Source organism: Humulus lupulus, chromosome 8 (genome assembly GCF_963169125.1).
Source record: "Humulus lupulus chromosome 8, drHumLupu1.1, whole genome shotgun sequence".
NCBI classification, from domain to species: domain Eukaryota; kingdom Viridiplantae; phylum Streptophyta; class Magnoliopsida; order Rosales; family Cannabaceae; genus Humulus; species Humulus lupulus.
The window spans coordinates 21,330,332-21,344,169 of NC_084800.1; the positions used below are offsets into that span (position 1 = coordinate 21,330,332).

The 13,838-nt window shown below is 39.7% G+C and overlaps 1 protein-coding gene across 1 annotated transcript; it reads left to right on the forward strand.

The window, feature by feature from the left end:
* Positions 1-10,237: 10,237 nt before the first annotated feature.
* LOC133796048 (coatomer subunit beta'-1-like) lies at positions 10,238-12,527 on the forward strand. Its single transcript, XM_062233529.1, has 10 exons — positions 10,238-10,317; positions 10,600-10,623; positions 10,730-10,791; positions 10,882-10,936; positions 11,057-11,093; positions 11,203-11,528; positions 11,621-11,752; positions 11,835-11,983; positions 12,084-12,152; positions 12,237-12,527. Exons 1-10 carry the CDS (start codon positions 10,315-10,317, stop codon positions 12,310-12,312), a joined length of 933 nt encoding a protein of 310 aa, XP_062089513.1. The 5' UTR covers positions 10,238-10,314; the 3' UTR covers positions 12,313-12,527.
* The last annotated feature ends 1,311 nt before the right edge of the window (positions 12,528-13,838 follow it).

Here is a 13,838-nt window from a genome sequence, read left to right on the forward strand (position 1 = left end):
CCCAGAGGCCCCAGCTGAGGAGTTCCCTCCAGCGAACATAGCTCGCAGATCTCTGCTCCCGGGCTGAGACATTTCCTCTGGCAAAACAAAGACAACATTAGTATACAAGTAAGCATTCATGTAAAAACTAAAATAAGGGGGGAAAAGCGAAACTCAAGTATATATACTAAAAGGAATCCTACCCCCCGAGCTAGAAGAGGAATCTATGGTCACGACCATCGGCCTCGGAGCTTCTACGGGGGAATCTAAGACAATTACTTCTCGAGCTAGCGCGGGTTCTGGGTCCGAGACTGGCTCAGGACTAGACTCTTCTACGTATTGCCTAAGACCCGGAGCTACGGTACCCTCCCAGAGTGATGGCCACGACCGAAGGTTGGTCCCATACTCCTCAAATAAGGCCGACCTAAAGGCGAGGGTGTTGTCTACGACTATGGTACCCCTAGGGTGGCTATCTTCGTAATCCAACACGAGTCGGTCGACACAATGAAGTAGGGTTATATCGAGGTCTGGGTCACTTCGATGGCATTGGACGAGCTGTTTGGGATTGAACCTAGCTAGTCGGGGGTCTGCAGTGGCCCTATCTAAGTTCCTAAACAGATATGGGTTACCTTGGCCAAAGGGACCTGCAGCTGCTCTGGACCGGATCCTCTCCTCGTCCGTTCTTTGGGCGACCTCCAGCGCCTGCTTCCTCCTCGTCCTTACGAGGGGCACCTCTTCCTCCTCGTCCTCATCCCCTGCGACCTCCTCCTCGGGGATAGGCCTCAACTCGCAAGCTGGGGGAGGCACACGGGGTCTCCTCAAGGCCAAAGTCTGGCCCGGAGAGATCAGTTTGTACACCAACATCGTCTCGTCTGTTATGAGCTGGCGGTAGTCCTTTTCACTGGGGGCAAACCCGCTAGTGTCTCGTACTGACTCCCGATAATCACAGACTTGTCTGTCCTCACGAAAATGGCTGCAGAGTTATTCTAAGTCAGAAATGGATAAAGGGGGGAGCTAACCAATACTTAACTTACGAGCTAAGAGAAAAAGGTACTTACGAGGACAGTTGAAGTAGTGCAGGTTGCAGTTGCGAAACCCATTGGACATAAAGAACTGGTCTTTGATGTCGTTGGGGTGGCTGGGCAGCTCGATGACCGCAGCCGTATTGGGAAACCAGGTCAAGTAATAGAACCCATCGCCTCGCCCCCGCTGCTCCGGGCTGGCTTTGAGGCAGAAAAAATATAGGATATCTGCCGGAGTGGGGACCTCCCACTCCTGTTTCAAGAACAGATATCTCAACCCCGCCAACAAACGATAGGAGTTGGGGGGGAGCTGGAAAGGAGCCAACCTCACGTACTTGAGGAAGTCGGTGAAGTATTGATTCAGCGGGAGGAAAGCCCCAGCCTTGAAGTGCTCATCACTCCAGGCCGCGAACTCCTCGTCGAGCAGCGCGCAGCTCCGCTCACCTTCTGCGGGAGGTCGGGCAATCAGAGCGCCCCTCCCCAGTTCGATGTGGTGGGAAAGGAAAATCTTATTCACTTTCCCCTAGTTAGTGATCTTCGAGACGATCCTCTCGGCCTCGAAGAAAGCATTGGGCACCACCTCGAGCTCCTACTCCACGACCGGCCCGAAGACAGGAATTGGGGAGTCCATCATCACCTCTTTCCCTTTGGATTTTTGGGAGGATGAGCTGCCTGCGATCCTCTTAGGAGCGTTCTTCTTGGGTCCCATCTGGTCGCCTAGCGAACAAAAGAAGAAATTTCAGAAAAGGCGACCTAAGCATAAGGGAGAATCAAAAGAGGTGTTTCTTTTGCACGAACTAAGGTAATCTCAGCCCGTGGAGAGTGAGACCACGCGGTTCTATGAACACGCTCTTGTGCTCCCAACAGATCCCCGATTACTCGGAATTCGTGTGTCAGGAGGATCAGGATAGAAATTTTCCTTGGAAGGAAAGTTTCAGTAGGCGAGAGGTGCAAAACTGCCTGTGAAGCGTGTCCCCTAAGCTACCCGGTTTTGCACCCAAAGTACTGGATATTTTAAACAAGCATACCAAAAATCCTACCCAGAATATTTCCCAAGAAAATGCACCCTATAAACCATGCTCCTAAATGGTTTTCTACTACAAGCGATACCTTAACCTAAAAGCTTTCTCCCTTCATACCCACAAAAAACCAACGAAACCTTGCATGCAGCTACAAGAATTATTTACCTAGGCTATAGTGAAAATGAAATTCAAAACATGCACAGTCAGGAGACTTACGGAGTGTTCTGGTTGAGAAGAGGATGAAGGGGTCGTCTAGGTTGGGGCCTCGTCGGAGTAGTTGATACCAAGGCTTCAGGGGAGCCCTTGCACCTGAACTTCTAGGATGCTGGAAACGGTAACTGGGAGAAAAAATAGGGTTTTTTAAGGATGAGAAGAGAGAAGAAGAAGGAAAATTCTGAAAATTTTCAAATGAACGGGTGGCCCATGCGTAAGGTGGCCACCCCTTTTATATACGTGAAATGCCACGTGAGGAGGGCCGTTGGATTGCCCTGATGTGGGATCCAAGGCTCTCCACTCGAAAGGCGAAACGACGGCTGAGTATAGGCTAGGCCATTTAATGCGGTTCTCGGAAGACGTACTGTAACGCCCTGGATAGCCAAGACCGTTACACTGTGTGTTTATAAAGTGCCAGACTTGCTAACCAAGTCACTTAAACAAAATTGTGTTACTGAGACTATAAAGGAGCTAGGGTTAAAAATATTTTGGTCTCAAAAGCCACATTTTCATTAAGAAACATTATTTTTTTACACGGGATCCCAAAAATACAAGTTTAAAGATCGTTTACAAAAGTTATAAGATTCAGATACAATAATCAGCCATACTAAGGCAAAACAAGCGGTTAGGTAATCCCTGTCCTGATCCACTCCTCGACCATGATGATCGAACGGCTGGCTATGTACATTCCACCTCGGAGCTCTCCATCTCAGGCTTTGTAACGCCCCAACTCCAGGGACCGTTACGGTGTGCCTTGTAAACAGTGCTAAACTCGCTAATCGAGTTATTTGGCCAAAAACGTGTAACTAAGTATGATTAGCGATTTAGGGATTAAACATTTTTGGTTAAGATGCAACGTTTCACTAGAACGTTTAATATATACATTGGGATCCCGAAAACATAGTTTTAGAGTCTATTACAGAAAAACATTTACAACAGGCCGTTCTAAGCGGCAAAACAGGGTTTAACCCTAGTTCCACTTTAAACCTCAGCCGTGGCAGACGAGCAGCTGCATATGTACACCTCATCACCTAAGCTCTCCAACTCAAGGATGGTCCAACTTCCTCTTGCCTTTACCTGCACCACATAGCACCTGTGAGCCGAAGCCCAGCAAGAAAACACAATATAACATGATATAATATCAACAGTAGTCATAACAACCATTCAGGACCAACGGTCCAACACAGATAGGTGACAGTAGCCAAAAGTCACGAAAGTGGGTACAACTCCCTTTAGCCATGTGATGATAGGGTCACCAGGGCTTAATTGATAAGTGGTTCCTTCATAAGTTTGATCAGGATAGGTGCATGGTGATAGTCACCAACATAACCATCCTCCCGACTCTAGAGTCGTAACTAAGGACAGCGTCCCCCAGCCATGTGACAAACAGTCACCGGGGTCATATACCTTGGCTGAAATCATCTGGTCTTAGACCAGGTAAGCGCTTATAGTTCTCATTGACCTTCCGGTCGGTCCAGCATTAATACCCTATATGAGTCATTCAATGCCAACCTCGATTAGGTCTAATCTTCATTTGGCCCGGCGTTCTCAACGCACTGCCACTTCTGACTCTTGGGTCGGTGAAACACGACCAGTGCTCAGCCCGTGGTGAACTTAACTAATAAGTCACACACCATTGCTGATTCTGACTAATAAGCCAGCGCCATACACAGGTAAGCCATGCCACCAAACATATATCACATGTCCAATATCAATAAACACGACATTCAGCATGCTTACTTAACAGGTACTTGTACAATTAGGACCATGCTCAACACAGAGGCTCAAGCTCCGAATGATATCATACTCAGTATACAAAGCATGTCCTAATCACATGTTTCTCATGCATCACATACATAATACTCAGCAATCCAACATGCACCAATAACCGCCATGCATGTCACATTCAATAATCAACCAACATGCATCAAGGACAACCATGCATGTCATACTTAATAACCAGCCAACATGCATCAAGAATAATCATGCATGTCACATATACACAAGGTGCAGTTTTCTTACCTCAGAGTCGAGCTAGAATGATTAGAAGAATGACCCTTGAGAACGATCAACTTTTAGTCCTTTAGCGGTCACCTAATCATAACCAAATATAAGATACCATCAATAAAAATGATCAACATAAGTTCCCAAACCAATATCTAGCCTCCGGGACATCAATCCTCACTTAACCGGGTACTAGGTTCAACCCCGAGGCCTAAGGCTTGAATCCCCAAGCTAAAAACACCATTTTAGTCAAAAATGACCTTAAGGGCCGCGACCCTCCCCAGCTGCGCTGCGGCGCGCCCTCCAGACAGAGAGGGCCTTCCCTGCCAGACGCCAAGGGCCGCGGCGCACCACAGCCGCGCCGCGGCGCCCAGCCCAGACCAGCTAAGAGACAGCACACGAACTCAATTTTTCCCCTGCGTTTTCCCTTGGAACCAAACCCTCTACCCAGCTCCAAACCTCCTCCAAACACACAATTAAACCTCTAAACATCGCCCATAACTCCCACTCATCAAAACCCAACCAAACATACACAAAAGCTCCCCTTGATTCCCACTTTCTACATCAAAAACCATAAACTGAAAACCAAAAGGAAAACAGAGGACGACCTGAATTCATGGCTAGAACTCACCTTAAAACCAGCTTTGAACCCTCCTCAACAGCTGAACTAAGTCCACAACCTTAGCCTTGGAGTTTCCTAACTTAATACCCCACCTTGAGCTCAAGAACACCAAAGAAGAAATGAAGAAAATAGTGTACGAGAAGGAAGAGGGATGTCTCTGTTTTTGTTCTGTTTAATCCACAAGCTTCTACAGCCAGCAGCCAGCTTAAGTCATATATATCTCAACCTAAATGACCAAAATACCCTTGAGTCATCTAAAGTTTCTCAAACCATTCTAAGGGTAAAATTGGTACTTTCCACTTATCCCGTTAATCATAATTAACGCTTCCCAATTCCCGCTATTCTCAATATTCCAAATACCAAGAAATCATATCCCATTACCCTCTAATTCCCGGTAACGCTCTAATCATTAAATTCACCCCGAGACTCACCCCGAGCCCCGGACTTAAACCCGTTATGACTAGACCGAACACTTACATCTCATGATCGTCTCATATCAATTAGCTCGAGCCAATCCACCTTATAATGTGGCTATATTAGTTAATCACAATCATGCACCCAAAATACACATTTACGCCCACAGCGGCCAAATTACCAAAATACCCTTATAATTACCATATGAACCCATATGCATGCATTCACCATTATATAACAATATAATTCACGTAAACATGCATATAATCATTAAATACTATAATAAATCAATTATGGCCCTCCCGGCCTCCTAATCAAGGTCCTAAACCTTATTAGGAAATTTGGGGCATTATAGGCTTGGTCCAGCTTGCCTTTGCCTTTGCCTTTGCCTTTACCTGCACCACGTAGCACCCGTGAGCCAAGGCCCAGCAAGAAAACACAACAACAGAGCATAAGCAATCAACAGATGAATCCATATCTTAGATTGCATCACAAGTTCTCAAACATGTAATAATTCAGCATGTCCAAGTATTCAACATACCAAGCATATCAATTCATATCACATATCACTGCACAAATGATAACTAGAGCTAGCGCTCTCAGGCTGCTCCCTCCGTTATCTCACTGGCTCCGGCCCGTTTAAGCCGAGCTCAGTGAATATTCTCGGCTACCAGTGGCCAAGCCGTGTCCTGTGCGCAAATACTATGTACGACACTCTTAGGACGCTTTTACATGTCCCATGGCGTGATACCATCATTGACACGATACAGTTCTCGGGAGTTCTTAGTCCCATCACAAACATATAATCGGGCGCAGTTTTCTTACCTTTCAGTTTACTAGCTTTGATCTCTCAACTCCATGAGCACGATCCCCCTCAAGCACTAGCGCTCACCTAATCACAATCATAGCCAAAGTCATTATCAACCCTCAAGTCCAAAACCCAGCCCCGGGGCCAATCCCGAGCCCCCGGGAAGTCCTAGTTCCACCAAACAAGGTGGTGGAAACAAACCCCAAACCTTAGGTCAAAAACCCTTGCAAATAACCCTAAAATCCCCTTCAGAAGGCAGGGTAGCGCTACAGCGCTCATGGGAGGGCACTACAGCGCTACAAACAGAAGCCAAAATCCCCTCAGCATTATGGCCTAGCGCTACAGCGCCCAAAGGCTAGTGATGTAGCACTAGTCACAGACAGACCAGCACCCATTTTTCTCTTCTGCGATTTTCTCGAACCAACCTCAACCAAAACTCTTCCAACTCTTTCCCAAGCTCAAAAACAACCTTATGACCATACTCCACTCATCCCAAGCATCCCAAATACCTAGAACTCAAGCACATGCATCCCCAAACTCAAAATTCACCATAGTCACTCCTAAGCTCTAAAACTCAGTAAAAACTAGCTAAACAACAAAGTTAGAGTTTAGACTTTATACCTTTGATAGGATTTCGACCACAAGCTGTCTCTAGACCTCCTTGGTTTGCTTCTCCTTAACCTTTAACCTGAATTTCCCCAAAGTTCCCCATCAAACTGAACTTATACACCATAGTTCATAAACCAAACTAGCAACTGAAGAAATTACAGAACCTTACCTCAAGTGATGGCCTAACCCTGCTAAACCTTTGTCAATTCCCCACACTTAGCTTAGAATCCTTGATGCTTAGCTTATCCCAGCTCTCCTCTGAGCTCTACTCCAGAAATCCTCAAGAAATAGGTGAAGAAAACATGAACCGACCTAGAGAACTCTCTCTGTTTTCCCTCCTTTCTTTTCCCTTCCTTTTCCTTCTTTTTCAGACGTCTACATTTCTCTACACTTCCCACTAACATAAAGCCTCAGCATATTTATTCCTTACATGCCAAATGACCATAATGCCCTCCCCTTTATTTCTAAACCCTTTAATCCACTTAAGGGCATTTTAGTTATTTTACCCAATTCCCGCTAACTCCTCGAGTGTCTCTAATATTTCCCGCTTAATTCCAGATACCTAATTAACCACCAATAATATTCCTCAATGTCAAAATAGACTCCAGTATATTCGCTAAACTCCCATTTATACCCCTAAACTCACCCCGAGCCGGGTATAAATTCCCGCCGTGACTTTTTCGCTACTTTGCTCACTAGGATCGTCTCGAGTCACAGATCACAGATATATCCACATAATAATGTGGTCTCGACAATTATCACATATAAAATACAGTTATGCCCATAATGACCAAAATTACGATTATGCCCCTCTAACCTAATCAGGGCCTACATGCATACTAATACACATAGTCATGCATCTAAAATATTCAAATAGTCATATAACATGCTTTAACTCATAATCATGCATCTTAATAATAAAAATCACACATAATTCCCATTATGCCCTCCAGGCACACTAATCAAGGCCCTTAAGCCTTATTAGTGAATTTGGGTCGTTACACGTACCGTCACCAACCACGATGTTCCACGTATTCGGCGCCTGCGTAAAATGTGGAATATGAAGAGTTCATGGGGAAGCCTAAAAGCCCCTACAGTGGCCCTACACGACGTCGTGTACCACGAGCAGGGGCTTGGGGGGCAAATGTATGCCCTAATTTTCCAACGGGCTATTAGCGAGCTGAGACACGGCCTAAATTATATCAGCCACGTGGATCCCCCATGGCCGGAGTTGTTATCATCAGGTCCTACCTCGTTAGCTCTGGGTATCCAAAGGTTTGCCAAGATTACTCAAGGACCGAGTCAGGACTGTGAAGGCCACAGGTCGAGGAGGCATCCCGCTCGTGGTACGAGCTGGAGTTTGAGGCTATGACCTTTTATAAAGTCAGCCACGCAAGGTAAACATGCATATATCAGACCTCACGTGTCTGATATACCCCTAACTTCTCGGACATGCAGCATGAACGTGTGTATTCAGGCACCCACGACTGGGTTGGGCCATGCGGCCCATTATCCCTTTTTCCTATTGATTAGACCACACTTCATGTGTCCGGTTTTAGGAATTAATCATGAATGTCACAGAAGTGACATGATAGGTAAGAAGGTCACGGGATGACCCCCTTTATCAACCCCCAGGTGCCCTCTCCTATAAATATGGAGACCCTGGGAGTTACAAAGGGTTGGATTCTACTGTGTAAGGAAATACCCTGTAAAGAATATCAGGCATATAGCAATAACATTGGCTAATGGAGTAGAAGGATTTTAACATTCGAACCACCTAAAAAACGTATTTGTGTCACCAGTCCATTAAAAGATCATTCATCAATTTCGGTTCATTATTAAGCACTAATCCCTTCCTCTTATTTTCTTAATTACCTGTTGGCGAAAAACCGCGTCAACACTTAGGTTTCCAAACTTTCTAAATGTGTATCACATAAATTATTTTGTTAGAAAATAGTTTAAAAAATGCCTAATAAAAATTTATTTATGTCCCAATTGATTATAAAAAAATTAATTGGATTATAAATTACTTTCCGTATGACTATAAATCTTGTTCTACTATACATTTTGTAAATAATTTTCCAATTAAAAAAAACTATGTGATACACATGTAAAAATTTAGGTTCTAAATAATACAAAATAAAATTTGGGGATGTTTTTGATAAATATTAGGGTCATCTAGTGATATAAACGCTAAAATAATTTTTTCATTTGAGTTCAAAATTTTCGGAAATTTATTTAACGGTTCCATCTTTTTTTTTAATGCCCCTTCAGTCTCAAATATTAATACACGTTTCATGACTGTGGGCTATATTTAGCTTCAAATGAAAGACTGGAAAAACCCACGTGGCGGGCAAAACACAGTAATTTTTGGTATAAAATGCTTTTAAACGACTTTAGTTTTTAAAACGACAATTATTAGAAGTGATATTATAAAACGATAACAATATCAGATATGATATTCAGTAAACGACAAAAGTTTCAAAATGGCCTATAATTTTTTTTTAAAACGACATTAATTTTTTTGGACATGAAACGACATCAATTCCAAACATTTTATTGTACGTGATGAGCCTACTTGGCAATAAAAAAATGATAATAACACAAAATTATTAGTAATCGGAAAAAAAATTAATGTTGAGTAAATAAAAGATAGAAATAGTAACAATTGTGAATACACAAATTATTACATTATATTTAATATATATATTAAAAAAAAAATCGAACCTAATATATATGAGCACAAAAAGTTGTTTTAAGATATTTAAAATGAAACATATTATTATACGGATGAGTGATTATTGAAAATAGATTTAAGGTTAGTAAATATAATATGATTATAATATCTTTTAATGTTTGAAAACAATATTGATATCAAATAAAAATGAGAACCAAATCAACTAAATATTTCTATTAAAATATAAATTACGTTTTTTTCTTGAAAAATACAGAAAATTTCATTAATCGACTTTCTTTATCATTTTTATGTAAAACTATATGCTAATTGTGTAATTAACTATAATAGATTAGCAAAAATGATATAATTTACAACATGTAAGAGAAAATTTGTACAAAAAAATACAACTCTCTCGGAGGTTACAAAAAGCATTCTGCCGATGTATAATAATTAATATATTTGTTATTAATTTCCATATATTAATTTGAAATATTTCTCATTGGCTCAGCCACGTTGGGACAACTCATTGACGCGTTGAATAATAATATTCTTACTTTTGTAGCTTAATTAATTTGCATCTAAACACAGGTGCCTATTTGGAACTTTGAATAGTCAAACTTAATTGGATATTTGATATAACTTGTAGAGTCATCTCCACCGTTCATTTCTGATCAAGTAAAAGAATTGACGGTATGCAAATCATCGAATGACACTGAAAAATGTCTTATTATTTTGAATCTTACCTACATGACACTAGCTGTAGGAAGAAAATTCACATATGATCTGAACTTGTTTCCTTAACTATGAAGCTGTCTGTTCTATATATATTCATATAACAAGGTTTTAGTCTCATAATCATTTCCATTACTTCTCAGCATTAACTTGTTCCAAGTTGAAAAAAAAAAAAAACCTTTAATTTTTTTCATCCGAAGTCAAGTACTAAAATGGTAAGTTATTCTTCTTCCTTTTATTCTATTTCATTTTTCTGATCGGTATTTTGCCAAGTTTTACATTTAAAACTCGTGTATAAACTCTTATATAAGTATTTGTTTTTTTTAAATAAAACTGTGCTTTATATCTAATATAAGCGTTACGAAAAATAATACATTATCGGCTAATTGTATGATTGGAGATACATTACCAAAAATTACTTGTTTAGGCATTTCAAATTTGTTTAATTGGAACTACCAAATTGTGATTGTCACTGATCTTACATATGTGGTCTTCAGGAGAATCAAGCATTAAAAATTGAGGTACTAAAATTTTATTACTTTTTGAGTGACGAATTTTTCTTTTTGAATATTTCTGCATCGTTGAATGCTTTGATAACTAATCAATTGATTATTATTTTTTAATCAGAAAGAATTTGCTCAAAACTCTGAGAGAGTCAAATCAGTAGATGTGCATCCAACTCATCCATGGTACAACACACATTTATCTTTGAAATTTAAACTACACATTCTTAAAAATGAATTAATTACCAAAGGATAATCTTGATTAATTTAATCCAGGATTCTAACAAGCTTCTATTCTGGAACTGTCACTATATTGAATCACCATTCCAAAGTAAGGGGCCAAAAACAAGGCATTTCCATATATTACTGAACTCTAAAAACCTATACCAACTTTGATTCAAATTTTACTTCATATCAGCATACTTCTAATAACTTGTTCACACTGTTTCAGACATTAGAAAAGTCTTTCAAAGTCACAGACTCACCAGGTACATGTAAAATTCGTAGTCATTGCCCATTCAAAACCAAGTGAGTTTTTCAAAGTAGTACTAATTAAAGAAAAACTTTTCTTTTTTTTGCTTATGGTTGCACATATAGTGAGAACAGCGAAATTCATAGCTAGCAAAAACTGGTTTGTTGCTGGATCCGACGACGGATTCATTCGTGTTTACAACTATGAAACAATGGAGAAGATCATAGAGTTCGAAGCACACAAAGACTACATAAGATCTGTGGTTGTCCATCCAAATCTACCATACTTGATATCAACATCTGATGACAAGTCTATAAAGCTTTGGGACTGGGAAAAGGGTTGGATATGCACTCAAATTTTTGAGGGACATTCCCATTATGTGATGCAAGTGGCCTTCAATCCAAAAGACTCTAATATTTTCTCTACCGCCTCGCTTGATGGAACCATTATGGTATTACTTCACAGAACACAGAACTTAAGGTTTGGTTTGTCTTAATGTTTTTTTAGCTGACAAATATTCTTGGTAATGGCTCATTTTGACAGACATGGAATATTGGCTCATCTGCTCCAATTTTTACCTTGAATGATCATTTGAAAGGAGTGAATTGCATTGCTTACTTCAATTCTGGCGATAAAACATACTTACTAAGTGGCTCTGATGACTTTACTGCTAAGGTTTTGCAACTATATTATTCTTCTTGTATAGAGTTTATATGAGTTTATGAAATGTAGTCATTCATAAAGTTTATGAAAACAGGTATGGGACTATGAAACACAAACTTGTGTTCAAACTCTGAAAGGTCATTTGCATAATGTCTCAGCACTTTGTGTTCATCCAGAGCTTCCTATAGTAATTACAGGCTCTGAGGATGGAACTGTTCGTGTATGGCATACTGCCACTTATACGTAAGTTTTATAAGCGCCATATACATATAAATATATATATATGCTGCCACCACATCTATTTTTGACTAGCTGTTAATAGTTCTCTCTTTCTGATTTACAGGCTAGAGAACACTCTGAATTATGATCTTGGAAGAGTTTGGGCCATTGGATGTATCAATGGAGTGAATCAGTAAGCTTATTATTTGCTTTTCTATCTACTTGCTTCCCACTTTTATGGTCTCATCACATGTACTAACATTACTTCTCCTTGCAGGGTTGTCTTTGGTTTTGACAATGGACTTTGTATTGTCAAAGTGATTGGTGGAGATTCCGTATCAGGCCAAGCTTAGAAGGAAGAAACAAATAAAAGAAAATAAAGTGAAGTTCTATATTTACTACTACTAGTAGTGTATATATAGAGTTGTTAGTCAATTGTTGACTAGAACTTGGTATCTATTGTTGTGTGATATATATATATATGTAAAATTTACTAGAAACAAATAATACTACTTTCTGATGTGTCTTGTTACAATCTTCTATGAGAAGTACAATTTTTATTTGGTCAGACTACTAAGCTTTACTACCTGTATTAGAGATAATATGATTTTACATATAAGTAAATCTAAGACAAAACCAAAGCGTAGCTGACGTTTACAGTCTCATCAAAGAAGTGAAGCAACCATATCATCATAGCAATAAATTTCATTAAAGATAGTTTATGTTGTAGGCTAACTTTTTCATAATTTTTTAATGTGAAGATCAAGGGAAAAAAAAATCAAGTGGATCGTTATTTACGAGAGTGCTTGCATTAAAAACTTTTAAAAAATAGGTATGGAAAAATCACAGACAAGTATTGAATTTCTTGAAATTAGATTGATTTATATATAAACACAAACCATATACCCGCAAAAACCAAAATCTCCAACAAACTAAGAAGAAAAATTAAGCATGGAACATTGTCCTCTTTTTTATATAGTGTTGTTTTATTACTAATAGCGTTAAAAAAATGCCGTCATCTAGATTTTTGTCGTTTTGTTGTTTTTGTCGTTTTTCATTATTATTGTCGTTTCGTATGATTATTGTCGTTTTGTAAATAATGTCGTTATGAATAATATATATTTATTTTCTATAAGCTGTAGTGCGGTTTATATTTTTTATTTTTGTTAAATACTGTCTTAATTGGATTGGCCATCGTGATGTTAACATGTGAATAAATAAATTGATATATTTTAATGATCTCATATACACAATAAAAGATTACTTCAAAAATGCTGCCAAAAAAAAAAAGTTTACTAAAAACAATGCAATAAAAAGACGTTGTCCTTGTAGAGATGACGGTCAAATTAATAATATTAAATATCCATTAAGTTTGATCCATATTAACATGCTAATAAAATTTTAAATAATGGTTGCCGCTATTTTACGCCGCCGAAAATTAATTTTTGTCGTTGATTTTGGGTAATTTGTCCGGAAAAGTCACTTTTGCCGGCGCTTTTACGAAAAGTATCGACAAAAGTCATCACCATTTGGCGATTTAGATTTTTGCCAATGCATTTCGCAAAAAGCGCTGGAAAAAGCACTTTTAGTGACGCATTTCGCGAAAAGTAATGGGAAAAAGCACATTTAGTGGCGCATTTCGCGAAAAGCGCCGGGAAAAGTGCTTGCAAATTTTATAAACTCGATGTCAATCATTGCCAATCTTATCCCTAGGTAATAGTTTCTGGCAACATTAGCTAATTATTGGATATTTTGGATCTAATAAACGGTTTGATTACCCTCGGGATGTTCCAAGATACACAATTTGTAACGACCAAAATTCGCTAATAAGGCTTAAGGGCCTTGATTAGTGTGCCTGGAGGGCATAATGGGATTTTGT

Bases quoted from the DNA above. Each gene is read 5' to 3' on its own strand.
- LOC133796048 (XM_062233529.1), top strand. The intron at 11,984-12,083 runs GTAAGTTTTATA...TCTGATTTACAG, and splicing joins TGGCATACTGCCACTTATAC to GCTAGAGAACACTCTGAATT. The intron at 12,153-12,236 runs GTAAGCTTATTA...TTCTCCTTGCAG, and splicing joins TGTATCAATGGAGTGAATCA to GGTTGTCTTTGGTTTTGACA.